Source organism: Musa acuminata, unplaced genomic scaffold (assembly GCF_036884655.1).
Source record: "Musa acuminata AAA Group cultivar baxijiao unplaced genomic scaffold, Cavendish_Baxijiao_AAA HiC_scaffold_481, whole genome shotgun sequence".
Taxonomy (NCBI): Eukaryota; Viridiplantae; Streptophyta; class Magnoliopsida; order Zingiberales; family Musaceae; genus Musa; species Musa acuminata.
This window is the reverse complement of record NW_027020726.1, coordinates 33,550-52,433: the sequence shown is the minus strand read 5'-3', so window position 1 is coordinate 52,433 and position 18,884 is coordinate 33,550. Positions and strand designations below refer to the sequence as shown.

General features: G+C 44.3%; 2 protein-coding genes across 10 annotated transcripts; both read right to left on the bottom strand.

The window, feature by feature from the left end:
* Window positions 1-1,890: 1,890 nt before the first annotated feature.
* On the bottom strand, window positions 1,891-6,084 carry LOC135660339 (serine racemase-like). 9 transcript variants are annotated; one of them, XM_065176370.1, is made up of 9 exons: window positions 5,925-6,071; window positions 5,753-5,842; window positions 5,587-5,677; window positions 5,301-5,482; window positions 5,119-5,205; window positions 4,778-5,008; window positions 3,501-3,574; window positions 3,223-3,409; window positions 1,891-2,310 (listed from the first exon to the last, which is right to left on the bottom strand). In XM_065176370.1, the coding sequence occupies exons 4-9, from the start codon at window positions 5,474-5,476 to the stop codon at window positions 2,064-2,066; spliced, it is 1,002 nt and encodes a 333-aa protein (XP_065032442.1). In that variant the 5' UTR covers window positions 5,477-5,482; window positions 5,587-5,677; window positions 5,753-5,842; window positions 5,925-6,071; the 3' UTR covers window positions 1,891-2,063. The 9 variants fall into 9 exon arrangements, with proteins under 9 accessions (XP_065032442.1, XP_065032446.1, XP_065032447.1 ...); XM_065176374.1 differs by having other exon boundaries at window positions 5,587-5,668; XM_065176375.1 differs by having other exon boundaries at window positions 5,587-5,657.
* A 1,062-nt stretch (window positions 6,085-7,146) lies between these two features.
* On the bottom strand, window positions 7,147-8,799 carry LOC103984798 (putative cis-zeatin O-glucosyltransferase). The gene has a single exon (XM_009402358.3). It carries the CDS (start codon window positions 8,721-8,723, stop codon window positions 7,308-7,310), a length of 1,416 nt encoding a protein of 471 aa, XP_009400633.2. The 5' UTR covers window positions 8,724-8,799; the 3' UTR covers window positions 7,147-7,307.
* Between the last annotated feature and the right edge of the window lie 10,085 nt (window positions 8,800-18,884).

Here is an 18,884-nt window from a genome sequence, read left to right as displayed (position 1 = left end):
CATAGAAGATGCCTTCTGCTAAATTTTTACTAAAATGATGCAGATTTGTTTTATCTACATGCAGTCATCATACTTTTCTGTCAGTAGCAGCTCATCATGCATCCTTTGCTGAACTTATGTTCTTGTATATGTGAAAGAATATTACTAAATCTTGCAGGTTTGTTGTCTTGTGTCTAATGAGATATCAACACAGTAAGCCAGTGAATGAGAACACCTAAGCAAACTGTAACATGTTTGCATCTAAGCAGTCCAACATTCACTTTCTCATCTGGAAAGAAAAAAAAATCAACTTTATTTATTTATTTATTTTATCAGAATAGTAGTTTGTGTCATCACAAAAATCAGAGCTATGATAATTAGTAAGAATAAGAGATGTTTAGAAAAGATAAAGATCATTCCTGTATATTTCTCTGTTGAAATCAGGCAGTTGGAACATACTGTGGTTTTCATTAGCTTCCTCCATGAGTTTGATATGACAGCCCAAAAAGCTTCTCCAGTTGGATCTTCATTATTGTAATCCATTGAATCCAGCAGTTTCAGGGTTCTTGTATCCAGCTGCAGCATCTTCATATGTAGATCAGTCCCCTCATCACAAGTTGGCAGAGGTGAAGGATCGAGGTCTCGTTCCAGAGCTCCATGTGCAGCATGCAAGCAACTACGCAGGCGCTGCTCCGATGACTGCATCTTTATCCCTTACTTCCCATCAACAGAGCCAGAGAAGTTTGCTGCAGTGCACAGGATCTTTGGAGAGAGCAATGCCAGCAAATTGCTGCAGGTGCTCCTCTCTTGTGTCTTCCTTTTCTAGTACTATTCTTCAACCTGGAAACTGGTCATCTGATCTTTTCTCTTGAACTGGCCTGTTTTGAGAAGGATATCCCACCTGAACTCGGGGAAGATGCTGTCATCAGCATGGTTTATGAAGCAAATGCAAGGCTCAGAGATCCTGTCTATGGCTGTGTGGCTTCTGTTGCTGCTCTTCAACTGCATGCTTCTCAATTGCAACAGGAGTTAGCCAGTGCTCTTAACACAACATCAAACCAATTATCTGAACTGCTGTCATTTTTGTCTTACATGAACACTTCATGTAGCTGACTTAATTCATGTGTATTACATCTTTTATATGAATAATATGTTTAGCAGCAGTTGCTTATTTTTGGGCACGTAATCTGTTAAATGCTCATAAACCATATTGCTGTTCGATGAAGAGGTCTGAGTTTTAATGAAACTGAGTTGATTTGTTCTTCTGGTAATCTAGCTGATGATGCATGAAGAAGATTACTGTTAATACCAAAGAGAAGATATCATCCCAGTTTCAGACAAGTATATCTTTATTAACCAAGTCAAAACATGCACACTAAATGCAGATTTAGTAAGCATCTTCTACACAGGCTTTGACCTTTCACAATACATTTAATTCTGATGATTAATACTGACAGTGTCATGTCACAATAAGCATATGAACTACATGAACAAGTTGGAGCCTCTGACTGCATGATCAAGTTATTGACTCTTGTGAGCTCCAAACTATCTACACTAGTAGAAAATTTTGAATGTCAGCTACGGTACACATAATTAGTTTGGTCTTTTGCATTGGATTACCTAAAGGGGTCATCACATCTTTCATCAGGATAGGATATCTATTGTCTACATATGCAAAAATTCATATATATGTTAGTGGTTTTCATATTGGGTCTTCTAAATTTAAGTTTAGCAAATAAGGACAAAGACTTATAGATGCATCAGTGTAGTTAATCGTCATCATTGGACAGTTAGGATAATGACAATGAAACCCATATTAACATTAATATCCCCTTTAAAATTCTAAGGAACTTGGAGATCAAAAAATTGGTCAAGTGGCACGCAGGCTAGCATTAGTGAAAGTAGCATACATGCACACAAAGAGCCATATTCATATATTTCTAGTAAAAGATTTGGTTGCTCTCAAAGATTGAAACAACGCCCTAAAATGTTAACAAGCATGAGCTTTTATACGTTTGAAGTCATTAGTATGCTCATCAAACATGTTGCCAATCAGATAACACAATGAACACACGTAGTAACATTCATTTTCCAAAAGACTTCCAAAGCACACCAAGATCAATGTTTCCTCCGGAAAGAATGATACCGATGTTGTTGCTATCCTTCCAAGCAGCACTTTGTTGAAACTGATCCGAGAGAACAGCAGCAAGCCCGATGGCCCCACTGGGTTCCACAGCCACTTTGAGAATCTCGTAACACATTCTCATGGCTTCGATGATCGCTTCATCGTCCACAGTGATGATATCATCCACTAAATCCCTAACCACTGGCCTGAAAAAAGTCACTGTGCCTTTTAACATTTGAAGAAACCTGTTAGGAAGAAACTAGGGTTCGGCACTAATCCATATGGCGGACAAGAAATAAAACCTATTCACTTTTTGAGATACCACAGACATTGATATGCTTCGAGCACAAATTCATGGTAAGTAAACAGATATATGCTTAGCTGTATTTGCATTGGGGGGATGAAAAAGGAACCAATAGCTTTGTTTCCTAGGCATTATGCTGAAAGGGATTGTCAGAAATTGTTGCAACCAGAGTGATTAATTAAGAAAGACAGTTCAGGAATGACATGCATGTTCGTTTGCTGTTTCTTACACCTGTTAACTATACTTTGCGCAGAAATAGCAAAAAAATGTCTATGCATCTTCCATAATATGTGCTAGGACACCAGTTACCTATTGATGGTCAAGTTGTAAGTATCAATTTGTAGCACAATAACCTGCAGAATTAAATATTTGTTTATAGGATGATTAAACTAACAGCAATATTGAGTTTGCAACATCAAACTTCAAAGATACTCAAAGATAGTGCATTGCAGGTTGAGAACTTATTAATGCAAACTATCGGGTTTTGGCATATGTACTGTTGTCTATTATAGATGTGATTGATCTTTCTTTCTTTTTGTCATTTGATAGATAGGGAAGGGCAATAGAATAATTACAAACAGATACATATTAACCGTAAATACAGAGGAAATGTATGTAGAGAGAGTAATAATCATGTTGTATTCAACATTTACAGTCAATTCCACTGCAATTTATTGATCAAGGATCTAATTAGGAAAATAATTGTAATCTTGGAATGGTTTTATGACAAAAAATATTATCAGATCTGCAAACAAATCAAAGTCATGCTTTTTCACTAAACATATAAAACAATTCTTGTGCGTAATAGTAATACCATGTCAGATCTCCTAGAAAAGCACAGAGGCCATCAGCTATGGTTTTGGTCTCAGGTAATCTGAGAATCTGCCCTGCTGCCTTGGACTGAGCTGCATCATCAGCGCCCCTTGGTTCAGCAGCCAAAATCCGAATAGAAGGATTGATGGCTTTTGCAGCCAAAGTCACACCAGATATCAAACCACCACCTATATCCAAGTCCAATGAGGATGAATATGTTAGGGGAAAACAAAATCATTGATTAAAGATGGTATGAGGCTTCAAGACACAAGCTCAAACCACTTATTGGTACTACTATGGTGTCAATTTCAGGGATTTGCTCCAAAAGCTCCAGTGAGATGGTACCCTGCCCACTGCCAAAACATTTAAAACCACTTATGATGAAGTATTTGAACCATTGCAAAGTAAAATACAGAGACCAAAATAGAGCTGCTGAGAACTTTTTCTTTTTTCAAGTGAAGAGTGATAGATATGTCAATTCAAGTTTGAGTGTAAAAAAGTTTAGGAACCCAAGCATAGTTTCATCTAATTCCACACAGTGAAGGAGTTTGATGATTAGGGCGCGTCACAAAGAGATGGCGACATGACTAAATTCTGAGTCCATTGAATTACGAGATCATGGTACTTACTGACACAATCAACAAAAAAAAAAAAGGACTCCAATTTGTTACCATTTTGGGTTTCACAAACTAAAAATGAAAGTTAAGAAAGCTCCTAAGGCTAAACTGATTATATTATAAATAAAAATAGAATAATGGGTCTATAAAGAAACAACAAGCTCTTCAAGCTCAATAATTTCTGATGCATGTGCTCCCAAGAATACAGGGAAAGAGTGATGAGTGTCGAGGGCTGAAAATGGGCACAAAGGAAGAAAAGTTGGAAAGCTTTGACCTTCCCCCCAATAAGGGAGAAACAGAGGAAGGCAGAGACAAAATATTCAATTTTTCTGCATTGACCATATGATTGACACATGAAAATTTTGACAGTTAATAACATAATTATATTCTTCATGTTCTACAGAACGGCCACAAAAGAGGATGATATTCCCTCCCCTTCACCGGAAGTGTCCTACTGGTTGTAGCTTAACTATTTCTTTCGACAGGGTCAAAATTACAGATTTCTCCAGCTTAAAGTTGCTTCGAGCGAGACAAAGAAGAGGAGAAAAATAAACAATAGATGAAAAAACATACTGAGGAATATCAGCTTAAGCATAGACATTCTGACCAGAATAAATATAGAGTTTTAATATATGGATGACATAACCTTGCTGAAGTTGACAAAGCTGTCACATTGGTTTTCAAGAAAGAACTATTAATACCAAAAATATATGAATATGAAATCTTGTTTCTCTGGAAGCCCCTAGTAAATCCATGCATTTGAGATTTCAGGGATCATAATGAACATGAAATCAATTTCAGGGAGCATAAAATGATCAAAATACGATTATGTTGAGTTAGTCATAATCTTAACTGTATAGGTCATGGAGATATACTTAAATATATGAAATTAAACCTCCAGCAAAAGTTTTCTGAGTCAAACAAAGTGCAATACGATACCTTATGATGTACTTATCATTGAATGGATGAACCATAATTGCGCCAGTTTCTTGCTGAACTTTTTTAGCAACATTCTCTCTTGATTGAAATGTGGGTTCGCTCCAGATGACTTGCCCACCGTAGCGCTTGACATTTTCAATCTTGCATCGTGGAGCATTTTCTGGTATTACTATATATGCAGGGATTCCACGTAGCTTTGCAGCCAAAGACACAGCTGCAGCATGGTTACCACTATAACAGAAGATATTAAATATACTCCTATCCAAGAGAACAACAATGCAACAAAAGAGCAACAGAAGAAAAAAAGAGCATTCATATTGAAAAGTGTAATGGAAAAAAACCTGCTGTGTGTGACTACTCCTTTAGCAGCTTGATCATTGGAAAGAGAGAATATAGCATTTGAAGCACCTCTAATCTTAAATGCTCCTCTAAAATTAGAGTGGTAAAGCTATCAACGATGACATTGACTTCTCACAAACATGTCAAGATGCAAATAATTGTTAAATTCAAGAGAGCTTCTTACCCTTTTTGAAAGCATTCACACTTGAAATACAATTGTTTCCGAGCAATAGAATTCAAGGATTTTGATGTAAGGACTGGAGTTTCATGAATGTATGGACTGATTCGGAGTTTTGCCTCTTTTATGGAGGTAATATCAGCAGCATAACCCTGACTTTGTAGTTGGTTTCCACTGTCCATTATACCCTATCAATATATTATATAGTTAGAAAAGACCAAACAGAGGTTTCAAGCAGTTGCATTTATCAGCCTAGTTAGTCGGTAACAGAGAAATCTTTGAGAATTTGTACTATTTAGTGGAGGCCAAGCCGCTTCCCAGAGATAACCCTTCTAGTTGGACAGTGTTAAACAAGCAATGTCGCTGTTATTGTACTACTCCCACTAGAGCAAACAGCTAATCAAACAGTGAACAGTGGCAAAGAAATAGAAAGGAAACTAGTGAATGATGTTTTCCACCTAACCGATCTGACAGAAACCACAGCTCTTCTCACATTCACAACGACACCGGCGCCACCACCGGTGCAGGCATTTCCACAAGCAACTTGTCTACCAAATGCCAGAGCAGTTAACAGATCAAGAATCGCTAGAGAAAGAGAAAATCCATAACAGACGGATCGACATGAACGACCTTGAGCAAACCAAGATGGGTTGGCGTCACCCCGACGCGAGCTCCGAACTCCCGCGGCCCGCGTGCACGCGAAGTAGGAGGGTGTTCGCTTGCGCCCCAATTTAATTTAGTTGAACTGAAGTTACTGATTTGGTGAACCGTCGCACTCCATTTAGCTATCCTACTCCACGGGTGTATATATATATATATATATATATATATATATATATATATATATATATATATATATATATCCTGTGTGTAGGAATACATATACCGTAAATTTGAGAAGCAAAAGCCATGCGAGGCCATGATCGGGTTTCCCGGTAATTTTACATATGCTCACATAAATGGACCGACGTTAACAGTGATACACTCCGCTCTAAAGAGGTGTTGAGAATGCTTCAACGGTTCTACTCTCCGTGGAGAAATATTCGAACATGTCTCAATGATTGTTTCGGTAGGAAACAACGATACTATCCCACACAATATTCCCAACATACTGTAATCATGAACAATCAATTTGTAGTGTAAATCTCATTATTAAGAGAGAGAGAGAGAGAGAGTAAGAAAACGATAAAACAAAATATAATTAAAATAAAAAAATTTTAATAAAAAAAATTAAAGTAGTATTAAATAAGAGGTAAGACTTAAAATACTTACAAAATATTTTCAAATATATACTACTTTGCTTCATGAACTATAATCCTATTTATAGGACCCAGTGCGAAAGAAAATCTTGCATCAATTCATTGCTTTTTATGAATAAAATTTCAAACTTACGGATTTGAAGTTTTACCGTAATCATCCTCGATAAGCTTTAAAATTTATTTTAAAGTATAAAGTAAGTTTACTTTAAAGTTATCGTTATTGTAATTCTTGAAAGGATTGTTTGATGTATAGCTTGTTGAATGAATAATAATATTTTTAAGTTTTTTTTTTAATTCTCTCTCATTTCTTTAACTAGATTTGTATATTCATTCTCTATTAAGTTCAAAAAATTCTAAGATTTAAATAATCTTCATCTTGATACTTCAAAATTTATAATATTTATCGGAGAAAATGAGAATAATGGGTTGAGATATAAAATTACTGTTGAAAGTTATATTGCATATCACAAATATTAAGGACGGAGAAGTAAGGAAACAATAAAAATAGAATACTATAATGTAATTAAAAGAGAATACTTTTAATTAAGAAATCCGAAGTGATATTAAATAAGAGGTAAGATTTAGAACACTACTTTGCTTCATAAATTATTATCTTATTTATATGACCCAGTAATAATTAGGTCTCCTCATCCAATCACTTAGACATAGTAGCTGTCTAATAACTTCTAAATCATGGTTACTTACAACATACTTAAAACATGACAACTGTTTATCTAGATAATTACCAACAGCATCATCTGGTAATGTGCGCAACAAAGGCATCGAACTCGGCACGCGATGCTCCTCCCTCGGCGGCCGCCGCTCGAACAGCTTCGCCCAGAACCCTTGCTCGTGCTCTTGTCGCTCTCCCTTCCTCGTAAACCATCACCCTCTTAATAGCTTCCTCGATGTCTGACCTCCCAACCACCTCGTCGCCGCGAGGAGTCCACTCCCGGACCGTGACGCCCACCTTCAGGTGCTCCGTCACTAGCGCGGCGTTCGTCGGCTGGTCAGAGTGCATGGGCCATGCGATCATGGGCACGCCCATGCACAGGCTCTCCATGCACGAGTTCCACCCGCAGTGGCTCATGAACGCCCCCATCGACGGGTGGGCTAGAATCTCCAGCTGCGGCGCCCATCCTCGAACCACCATCCCCGTTCCTTCCACCTTATGTTCCAACTCCGGAGGCAGCTTCATCCGTCGGGGATTCCCGTTATCCTCCGCGGTGAAGATGTCTGCCCTGTCGGCGTCTCTGAGCACCCAGATGAAGCGTTGCCCGCTGCGCAACAGTCCGTTCGCCAGCTCCTTCACCTGCTCTTCGGACATCGACGTCGTCGTCCCGAACGAGACGTAAACGACCGAGGCCGGCGCTTGCTTGTCTAGCCAGTCCAAGCACTCGTGTGGCTGTCGAAGGCCGCCTCCGTTGAGGAGGAGTGCCATCGGACTCAGGGGCCCGACAGTGAAAAGCTTCCTGTCACGGTGCTCGGGTTCCCGAGCGAAAAGGTCGATGAACACGCCTTCGATCGGTCGGCACGTATTGAACAGTGTCCCGGCGCCGGCGGTGGCCTCTGCCAATTGGCGCCTCGCGAAGACGCCGAATTCTTCAGTCATGATACCGTCCAAGGGAGGGAGTGACAAGCCTCCATTTCTCAGCTCGTCAGCGACCGACGGGAGACAGAATACCAGTTGGAACAGAGCCGGAACGCAATGGAAGGTGTAGGACTCCACGTTGTGGAGAGCGGCAGCCTCAGCGGCAACGAAGGAGGAGAGGGAATCGTGCACGACGACGACGCGGTGGGAGGAGGTTGAGAGGGAGCGGAGGAGGGTGGACAACGGGGTGCGCAGGTGCTCGAAGACGTCGAACATGGGTTGGAAGTGGGCGGGAAACTTGGTGGAAGCAGAGTTGAGGTCGGGAGGTGGGCTGGGGAAAGCAGGGATGGGGAGCTCGTGGAAACGGATCTGGGAAACAGAGCCGGAGCCCCAGGCGGGATGGAGCCTGGACTTGGCCTGACGGATGTGGGTGGGGGACGTGGCGTAGTGGACCGAGACACCGGGGCGGCCGCAGAGGAGGAGGGAGAGGTGGAGGAGCTGCGCCAGGTGGCTCTGCGCCGGGATGGGGACGACCACCACCGCCACGTCGTGAGCTTGCTCATGGCTTCCTCGTTCCATCGCTGCAAATGGAACAAGATCTTCCGTGGACTGTAGGTTGGAACTACTGAAGAGACTCGAGATAGAATAGAAGTATGGCTATGAAGTCTAAATAAAGTGTATGAATTCTATCAAATTTTCGTCAAGGTAAATGAATTAATTCATAATTCTCAGGAATTACTTCCTTCTTGCAAATGGGAAGCTGTCTGCATCTTCAATTGTCATCATCCGTTCATGAATGCTTAGCAGATAACCTGAACTCATCCGTCACGCCTTGGATCATTTCAGTGTCACGTCCAGCGATGGCACCATCAAAAAAACGATATCTTGTACTCTTGCTTGCGACATCTTACAATAATTATAAAATTATTATGCAATAATTATAAAATTATTGTGTAATAATTATCATATTAGTGTATTGAGGATAGTAATTATGATAAAAACTCGTTTGACGTCAGATGACGCCTCACGTCTCGATCGACGCGATAACACCTAATCAAACGGACCAGAATGCTAGTCGAGGCGCATTAAGGCCTGCTCAGGCTCGGTTCTTCACACCACGCCAACACCAATGTCAGACACTACCAGCCTGTCCCCTGCAAGCGGGCACATCAGGAAATAGTAAACTTCCCTATAAATACCCTCGTATTCGGAACGAAAAGAGGGGGCGAGAGGGGAAAACACACGCAAAAGACCTCTTCACATCATCTGACTTGATCGTCGGAGGGGTCGGGCCGAGCACCCCGACTCGACCTTTGTGCAAGTACGAAGTCGAAGGTCCCCACCGGACGCGTAGGCGAGGAGTTCCTGCCCGGAGGGAACGGCGACCCCGTCCCGATCGAACACCGCAACCGGTCGCCTCGACAGTCTCGGGGACCGCCCAGGGAGATCCCCGTCATCCGGATCCGAATCGAGCCGCGTCGACCCCAAAGCCACGGCTCAAGGTTGTTTACCGCAACATCTTGCTTACGATATCTTGCCTAACACAATTTGGTCCATATAGTGTAGCTCATTCAGTGTCTTCTTCACTGATTACTACATAGCCCTTTTGACCTTTTATGTGGCTTACGCATTTTTAAATATCTTAAATAAACTATATATACATAGACTATTAAAATATTATTTTTTTGAAACTAATAAAAAAAATTTCTCAAAGAGATCCTCTTTGATTGCTAAAACTTAATGGAACATGCCTTAGGTCCTAACATGCCTCTTGTAACACCATCAAAACATAATGCTTTGATGAAATTATCACTTCAAAGGGGTTTTGAGATCTCTATAATTACAACACAATCATAAATTCCAAATACAAATGCACAAATAGAATTGAAAATTTTTATTCACAAGGTGAGTGGCCAAACATGAATCTAGCCGACTACTCATGAACTTAGTTTTTCTCTATCTAAATTTTAGTTCGATTAATTACAATGTTCTAATTTTGAAGTCAAATTAAATATCTAGATTAAAGGATATATGATATGTTATCATTCTCATTTAACAATAACTAAAAAACAAAATTTACTCTACTAAATCAAAATATTATTGCCAAGGAATTTGATAGGAGAAAAATGATGATACAAGTATAGCACTTCTGATTTAACTGCTAGTAGGCCATCACGTAGAATCAACACGGGAGCTCGCACTGTCCCCTCACGTGGGAAGTCGCACAAGATGGTTATTGAAATACGACTATCAGACCCAACCTCTCAATTTTCCCTTGATCATACCATCAGACCTCTCAACTTTCCCCTGATCACGAGTCTCCAGTGCTATGTCGACCTTAGCCATGATTTCGAAGGGGGTCATATGATTAATCGTAGGGAGTATTAATTCTTGACGACATAAACTAACTTTTCAGGCACTTGACGTTGATCCTCATCTCATGTCCGTTTTGGATATGCCCCTACCATGATAAACGACACGCCTCTGGATGTACTTCTCTAATGTTGCATTCATTAGCTTTCAATGTAAATGAACTCCCGATGGTATGAAAAGCTAAAGAGAGGGGAATAAGCAACTAGCCACCCTTTGCCGACAAATCGGGTATAACAATCGAACCCTGAAACTAGTCGGGGGAAGGAGAAAAACCATAGAAAAATCTCCTGAGCCCTTTTAGACCCCCTCTGACTTAATCGTCGGAGGGGTCAAGTCGGAAAGTCCCCCAACATTGACCAAATGTGTAAGAATCTAGCACATCTAGGGAACATCTTGGGACGACGCAAAGTATCACCTGTTTAGGACAAGGTACACCTCAGGATGACTCTAAACTTTTTTTAGTCGACGAACCACACCCTGTAAGTACCGCGAGCAGATCACTGCGAGCCAACAAAGTCTTGGGAGTATACTTGTGCTAGTCATAGGTGCCCAGCAAGCCAATCACGTGAGTGATGGCACGTGTGACTTGATACAGAATCTTTTTGCTTATTATATTTTGGCATATATCACTTTATAACTATTGCATAAATGCATATATATATATTGTGATGTCCTTAGATTTGTGCAATGGGAATCGGATCGTGATGAGATCACGATAATGAGATCGATTCACCTTTAAACACATATCCTAAATAATCCCGGTCATAGGTTACTCGAGAGGGACATCGTGATAACCGGATAGACTGGTGTGCTGTATACCCGTCCATATGATGGATGCAGCTGGTCTCATAGCTGCTCGTGTAGGGACACTAGGGATACAGTGCAGGCGCTCATTGGAGAATGAGTTCACTGATTGATCCGCTTACGGAATGCTGGATGGTTGATGATGCCTTATTGTCAGACAGCGATTCCGTAGTCCTAGTGGTGTATCTGGTCCTTAGACTTGAGACACCAAGGATGTCCTGTATGAGTGCTCCACTCTTTGATACCAGACTTATAGGTTTGGCTGTCCCAGATCTAGTACAGCTGGTCATTGGGAGTGGTAGTCGACCTTACGAGGGCTATTGAGTGTCGACAGAGGATCATCCACTCTCGGCGTCATGAGAGGAATATCTCATGTGTTCTTGCTCAGACAAATCCCTGGCCAGGGTCATTCGGGTTGAGAGAGAAAGAGTTCTCCGGGAGAATCCGATTAGAGCGAGACTTGAGTAGAAACCGTATGGGTCTGACAGCACCATGCTCGATATACGGTCTCTGGGATATTAGATGGATGAGGGACTATAGGTACATGGTAACTGAGGACAGACAGGTCCAATGGATTGGATTCCCCTGTATCGTTTGGGGACTACGGCGTAGTGGCCTAGTACGTCCGTAGTCGATGAGTCGAGTGAATTATTACAGAGATAATAATTCACTGAGTTAGAAGGAGTTCTAACAGGTATGACTCACGACCAGCTCGATATTGGGCCTAGAGAGTCACACACATATGGTAGGCATTGCGATGAGTAGAGGTTCGGATATGAGATATCCGATGGAGCTCTTGTCTTATTGGATGCAGATCCAATACCCACTAGGGAAGGACCCATTAGGGTTTGACACGGGATCTCTATAAATAGGAGAAATTCACAACCTCATAGGCTAGAGTCTTTGCTTGCCCTTCCTATTCTCCTCTCCCTCTCCACCTCAGAGTAGGCCTGGAGTTTTGAGGAGCGTCGTCGCAACCCTGCTGTGTGGATCACCGCTAGAGAGGAGGACGCTTGACCTCCTTCACCCTCTCCTAAGGATCTGCAAGGAAACATGGATATACGATCTCCATAGGTAACACAATCTCTATACGCAGTTTTGTGTTTTGCGGATTTTTTGCGCACCAATCTTCGCACGACGACGAACATCTTTTTGGGAATCGGGGATTTTTGTTTTCTTGTTCTTCCGCTGCACATATGATGTCGCCCCCCATGATTTCCCAACAGTGGTATCAGAGCCAGGTTGTTCGTGCGAATGATTGGTTTTGAACTGCGTGTGTTGTGTTTAGGAAGAATTTTGACGTCAAAATCGTTGACGCAAAAGCGAGGAAGGGCAGCAACAGTTGCTGCCCTCGATCTGCATGCCTGCAGCCACCTGCAGTGGCAGCCGCAGCCGCAGCCAGGCAGCACAGCGCCGGCGCATGCGCAAGCGCTGTGCTTGCAGCAGCCGGCCGGCGGTCTGCTTGCAGCAGGCTTGCTGTTGGCGGGGTTGGCAGCCCACGGGCAGAGGCGCCGTAGTGTCACGGACAAACTTCTAAACAAGGTGTTTGATGTAATGCTTATGTCCGTGTCGTTTGGCATGTTCATGCCTTGTACAGAATGTAAAGGGGCAGCCGAAGGCTTATAAGTCCCATTTTAGTTGGGTTGGTGGCCTCTTTAGGCTTGTAAATAAAGGTTGTGTCATGTAGACACGTGCGAGAGCTTTTCGGTATGTAATGGACCATTTTACCCTTTGTTGTGCCACTGTTCAGAGCTTGTAAAGTCTGTTTGTAATTTGCTTTGTCTATGAAGTGTTTTTCGGACATGTTTGCTTGTGGATCCCGTTTGAGGCGTTCTCTTTAACCCGTTCTCTCTTTTGTTGGTCCTAAGGGACAATGGGAGGCTTCGGGGAGGCTGACCTTTGCGGACGGACGCGCAAGGGTGCCGCACGACTTAGGCAAAACCAGCTAAGTCCGTGTCATATGGTATCAGAGCGGGACAAGCACTCATAGAAACACTTGACATGCAAACGTGGGGGACCTAGCGGGGCTGCGTTGAGGGCAGTCAGCACATGCGCGACCGTTTGAGGGAAAACGGGTATGGAGATGTAGGGAAAAGAGTCGCTCAGAGGAGCGGGCATCTGAGATTGGCATTCAGAGGAATGGCCAACCCTTCGCGCACGAGGCACCATGAGAACAGGCAAGCTTGGAAGAATCTGGAGCGCACAAAGGTTGGGATGGCTGAGTTTGAGCTACGGCTCAACGTTGACAACTTTACTTGATGGTGCTCAAGGCAAGCGAGGCGCTTGGCAAAAGGACGAGACCATGCAAAGTGGAATGAGTTGCTCAGTGACCGAAAGAGTTGTGCAAAGCTCACAGAGGTGAGGGGAATTGCTAACTCGAAGAATTCGGTACTCATGCATGGGCTTGTATGCGGACGATGGATTGTTCGTGGCCATCCCAAGGCGACCGAGACTCAGCGCCATGGAGCATTGAAACTTTCTCTTCGGCATGCGAAGGATACGTCCGGAGGAGGCTGAAGTGTGCAACGAGTTCAGCATGTTGCTAGGCCTGGAGGGGTGCAGCGGTGGCTGTATTGACGTGGAGGCGCAATCTAGCAAGTGCGTTTGCAAGAGGCAGAACAATGCACAGTTTGTTCAGCAGATCGGAGTAGTCCAAGGGGATGGTGGTCTCCGAAACGAAGAGAGATGTTGCTCCAACGGGACAGTTATCCAGGAGGGATAAGTCTCGGCTCTCCAGAGGGAGAATCATGTGAGACGGACTTCACATGTTGAGGAGGAGTACCTCACAAACAACAACTCCACGAAGCTCAATGGACCGAGCAAGCAGCGAGGAGTTGTCACATGATCTCGCTCGAGAGAATGCATGGGTGGATGCTGTTGGGAAATCATTGGGGGGCGACATCATATGCGCAGCGGAAGAACAAGAAAACAAAAATCCCCGATTCCCAAAAAGATGTTCGTCGTCGTGCGAAGATTGGTGCGCAAAAATCCGCAAAAACACAAAACTGCGTATAGAGATTGTGTTACCTAGGGAGATCGTATATCCCTGTTTCCTTGCAGATCCTTAGGAGAGGGTGAAGGAGGTCAAGCGTCCTCCTCTCTAGCGGTGATCCACACAGCAGGGTTGCGACGACGCTCCTCAAAACTCCAGGCCTACTCTGAGGTGGAGAGGGAGAGGAGAATAGGAAGGGCAAGCAAAGACTCTAGCCTATGAGGCTGTGAATCCCTCCTATTTATAGAGATCCCGTGTCAAAACCCTAATGGGTCCTTTCCCTAGTGGGTATTGGATCTGCATCCAATAAGACAAGGGCTCCGTCGGATATCTCATATCCGAACCTCTACTCATCGCAATGCCTACCATATGTGTGTGACCCTCTAGGCCCAATATCGAGCTGGCCGTGAGTCATACCTGTCAGAACTCCTTCTAACTTAGTGAATTATTATCTCTGTAATAATTCACTCGACTCATCGACTACGGAAGTACTAGGCCACTACGCCGTAGTCCCCAGACGATACAGGGGAATCCAATCCATTGGACCTGTCTGTCCTCAGTTACCATGTACCTATAGTCCCTCATCCATCTAATATCCCAGAGACCGTATATCGAGCATGGTGCTGTCAGACCCATACGGTTTCTACTCGAGTCTCGCTCTAATCGGATTCTCCCGGAGAACTCTTTCTCTCTCAACCCGAATGACCCTGGCCAGGGATTTGTCTGAGCAAGAACACATAGGATATTCCTCTCATGACGCCGAGAGTGGATGATCCTCTGTCGACACTCAATAGCCCTCGTAAGGTCGACTACCACTCCCAATGACCAGCTGTACTAGATCTGAGAACAGTCAAACCTATAAGTCTGGTATCAAAGAGTGGAGCACTCATACAGGACATCCTTGGTGTCTCAAGTCTAAGGACCAGATACACCACTAGGACTATGGAATCGCTGTCTGACAATAAGGCATCATCAACCATCCAGCATTCCGTAAGCGGATCAATCAGTGAACTCATTCTCCAATGAGCACCTGTACTGTATCCCTAGTGTCCCTACACGAGCAGCTATGAGACCAGCTGCATCCATCATATGGACGGGTATACAGCACACCAGTCTATCCGGTTATCACGATGTCCCTCTCGAGTAACCTATGACCGGGATTATTTAGGATATGTGTTTAAAGGTGAATCGATCTCATTATCGTGATCTCATCACGATCCGATTCCCATTGCACAAATCCAAGGACATCACAATATATATGCATTTATGCAATAGTTATAAAGTGATATATGCCAAAATATAATAAGCAAAAAGATTCTGTATCAAGTCACACGTGCCATCACTCACGTGATTGGCTTGCTGGGCACCTATGACTAGCAGATGCATTGCGAGATCAAGTGGGGGAGCGACCTGAAGCAACTTAAATGAAGGCACACTTAGAGTCGATATGGAGATCGGACTCAAGGGAGGGCTGACCCGTGGAATGGTGGGCGTGAGGGCCACCATCAACTCAATGCAAAAAAAAAAAAATGAGGAGCGGAGCAACTTGGGGGTAACTTGGCGAAGTACTCAAGCCGCTTGAAGGGAGCCAGCATAGAAGTTGGAACATGGAGCAGAGGCACAGTGCTTTCCTTAGACAGAGGTCAAGGACATGAACTCTTGCAGAGGCAAGAGTAAGATCATGTTGTTCCATGGGTCCTTCATTCTGACGGAGCAGACTCATCTTGCATGGTGCCAAAGACGAAGGGAGCTTCGGGGCACATGCACCTTATCTCGGAGGAGCATTTGATGGAGGAACTAAGGCGACTCGATTTGCGGAGGCGAAGTTGAGTTCAGAAGGCCTTAGCACGGGGCAAGAGGATGCAGAGGCGGGTACTCTTGAAGAATATGCCACAGTGTTGCCATTCGAGTTGCTATGAAGGAAGCGGTGCGCAGCGGAGATTGTGCTGGTAGGGGCAGAGGCCCAGGATCCAGGCAATGGTGCACAATTTACAGCGAAGTCGGTGGACTTCGGGAGCTTCTAGGCGACGGACTGTCCTAGAGCGGTGCTCCATCTAGGTGTGACCCAAGAGTGGGTGGATGAAGGTCGATTGCCAAAGGAGCGAACAAAATCGAAGGTGGAGGAGACCCTGCGATGTATTGGCAGAGGCCACACATGGAGGGTTCACAATTCGAGTTTATTCCACAAGGATCAGAATGCAATGGAGATGTCACCAGGAGGCGACATGGTGCAGCGGATCGTGGTGGGACAGTTCGTGGCAATGCGATACACACGACAGAGTCCCGGGAGGGACTAGATCATATGGAGGTATGATCGGGAGCTACTGGGAGCTCCGCTTTGGTGAACAACACGACGGCAAGAAGGGCTATGGATTCAAGGAGTGAAGGCCATGGTACCGCAGAGGCGGGTCTTCCGGGCGTGCACCGAATTTTGCATCGGATGAAAACCTTGGTCATCAGCATATGGGGGCTGGGTTCCACCAAGGGAAAAGTTCGAATGCAAGTACCAGTGAGTCCCATGAGAGGGACTTGATCATGTAGAGGTATGATCGAAGCAGCTGGAGAGTTGGACTGCTCCAGAGCTCATATTCGCTTAAGGGAGCCCGACAAGTCAGAGGACAAGGTCGAGTAAGCGAACGTTGCTACCAAGGAAGCTAAGGAGAACAGAATCGGTGCAAACCCTACAATGTGATGGCAGAGGCCATGCATGGGAGTTGCAGTCTGTCTTTCCATCGAACAAACAGACTGCTTGGAGAACACAGAGGTGTTGAAGCAGGAGGTCGAAAGGGGCGAGGAAGCGACGACAAGTCCAGAGGGACTTAGCTACCCAAAATCAAGCAATCAGTGAGAATGGAGGTGGACTCAGAGGAGTGTCACGAAGGCATATCTACTGATTGTGAAGAAAAGGGATGTAGATGCGAGGCGACGGATAGTAGGGCCATGGGCATGGCAGCGCCATGGTACCGCAGAGGCGGGACTTCCGTCAAAGTCATTGATCCCTTGCTCTCATGGAGGGAGAGCGCTTGGTCGTGAAAGGGGCCGAGGAGGTGGAGCATGCAGAGGCAATCTCCAAGTACCGAGACAAGGCTGAAGGGCAGAGGCCAAGAAACTTCGTAAGACCGGTGTCAACAAGTTTCTCATCAAGATGGCCGTAAGTGAAGGACTTCGGGTCATGCAAGAGTGCACGACCAAGGAACGAAGCAAGCAGTACGCGGTGCTGTACCTTTGCTACTCAGTGTAGTAGGCGGCAGGGTTGATGGAGAAGACGGTACAATCCTAGAGGCGACCTCATCTATCAGAGAATTACTCCAAGTTGGGGTGAAAACTTCCTGCATTCCAGAAGTTCCATGGCATTGAGAAGGTGAATCACAGTAGCTAACTCAACGCAAGGAGTGCAAACACTTCAAGTGCTTCAGAAGTGTGAGCAAAGAGCAGGCGAAGACCAGTAACCAGCTCGATGCATGAAGTACAACCTCGAGGAGGCGGGCGAAGTCAAGTAACCTTTGCCTTCTCAACTCTTAAGAGAATGGGCGAAACCGAGTACCCCAGTTCTCTTATCTATATAGCAGAGGAGCTCTGCACAAGTTCAAAGACCCTTCGAAGATAATGGAAGACAATAGTTGTCAAATCCTCACCAACGGTGATCAGTGCTACTGAGAGTAGATTGTCCGCCTCATTTCCCAACGAAATGCCAATCGAAAGTGGAAGTGATGCGAACCTACTTGGATGTGACAACTAACTGAAAGAAGAGTCAATGAGCAGATTTTGTGGAGGAAGGACCCAAAACTTCAGAAGTTTGCGAGGCGATGCTCGTTAAAGCTCCAACAAGTATCCACCCAGTTCAAGCAGCATGTGGAAATTTTGAGAGACTGGCGCAGTAAGGATGGTCTTTTTCCTTCATTTGGGGGATCCGTAAGAATCAACAATGATCAACACAACTCAGCCAACCCCACACCAGAGTCAAGAGTCATTGGTGAGTTGAAGCAGCATGGCGGATCAAAGGTTCGACTACTTAGAAACCGCAGCGGAGAGCAACAGGGAGCCAGGAGGCGCATTGCAGCTAAAGCAGAATATTGAAGACTCAACAAAGGTGAAGAGTTGCAGTGTTCACAAAGGCTTCGACGAGGACGTCGAAGGGATAAGTGGGGGAGAATGTCACGGACAAACTTCTAAACAAGGTGTTTGATGTAATGCTTATGTATGTCCGTGTCGTTTGGCATGTTCATGCCTTGTACAGAATGTAAAGGGGCAGCCGAAGGCTTATAAGTCCCATTTTAGTTGGGTTGGTGGCCTCTTTAGGCTTGTAAATAAAGGTTGTGTCATGTAGACACGCGCGAGAGCTTTTCGGTATGTAATGGACCATTTTACCCTTTGTTGTGCCACTGTTCAGAGCTTGTAAAGTCTGTTTGTAATTTGCTTTGTCTATGAAGTGTTTTTCGGACATGTTTGCTTGTGGATCCCGTTTGAGGCGTTCTCTTTAACCCGTTCTCTCTTTTGTTGGTCCTAAGGGACAATGGGAGGCTTCGGGGAGGCTGACCTTTGCGGACGGACGCGCAAGGGTGCCGCACGAC

Coding starts and splice junctions, on each gene's coding strand:
- LOC135660339 (XM_065176368.1), bottom strand. CDS start 5,476: ATGGACAGTGGAAACCAACTACAAAGTCAGGGTTATGCTGCTGATATT. Junction 5,206..5,300: donor TGTGAATGCTTTCAAAAAGG/GTAAGAAGCTCT, acceptor CTCTAATTTTAG/AGGAGCATTTAAGATTAGAG. Junction 3,575..4,777: donor AATGATAAGTACATCATAAG/GTATCGTATTGC, acceptor ATGTTTTGGCAG/TGGGCAGGGTACCATCTCAC.
- LOC103984798 (XM_009402358.3), bottom strand. CDS start 8,723: ATGGAACGAGGAAGCCATGAGCAAGCTCACGACGTGGCGGTGGTGGTC.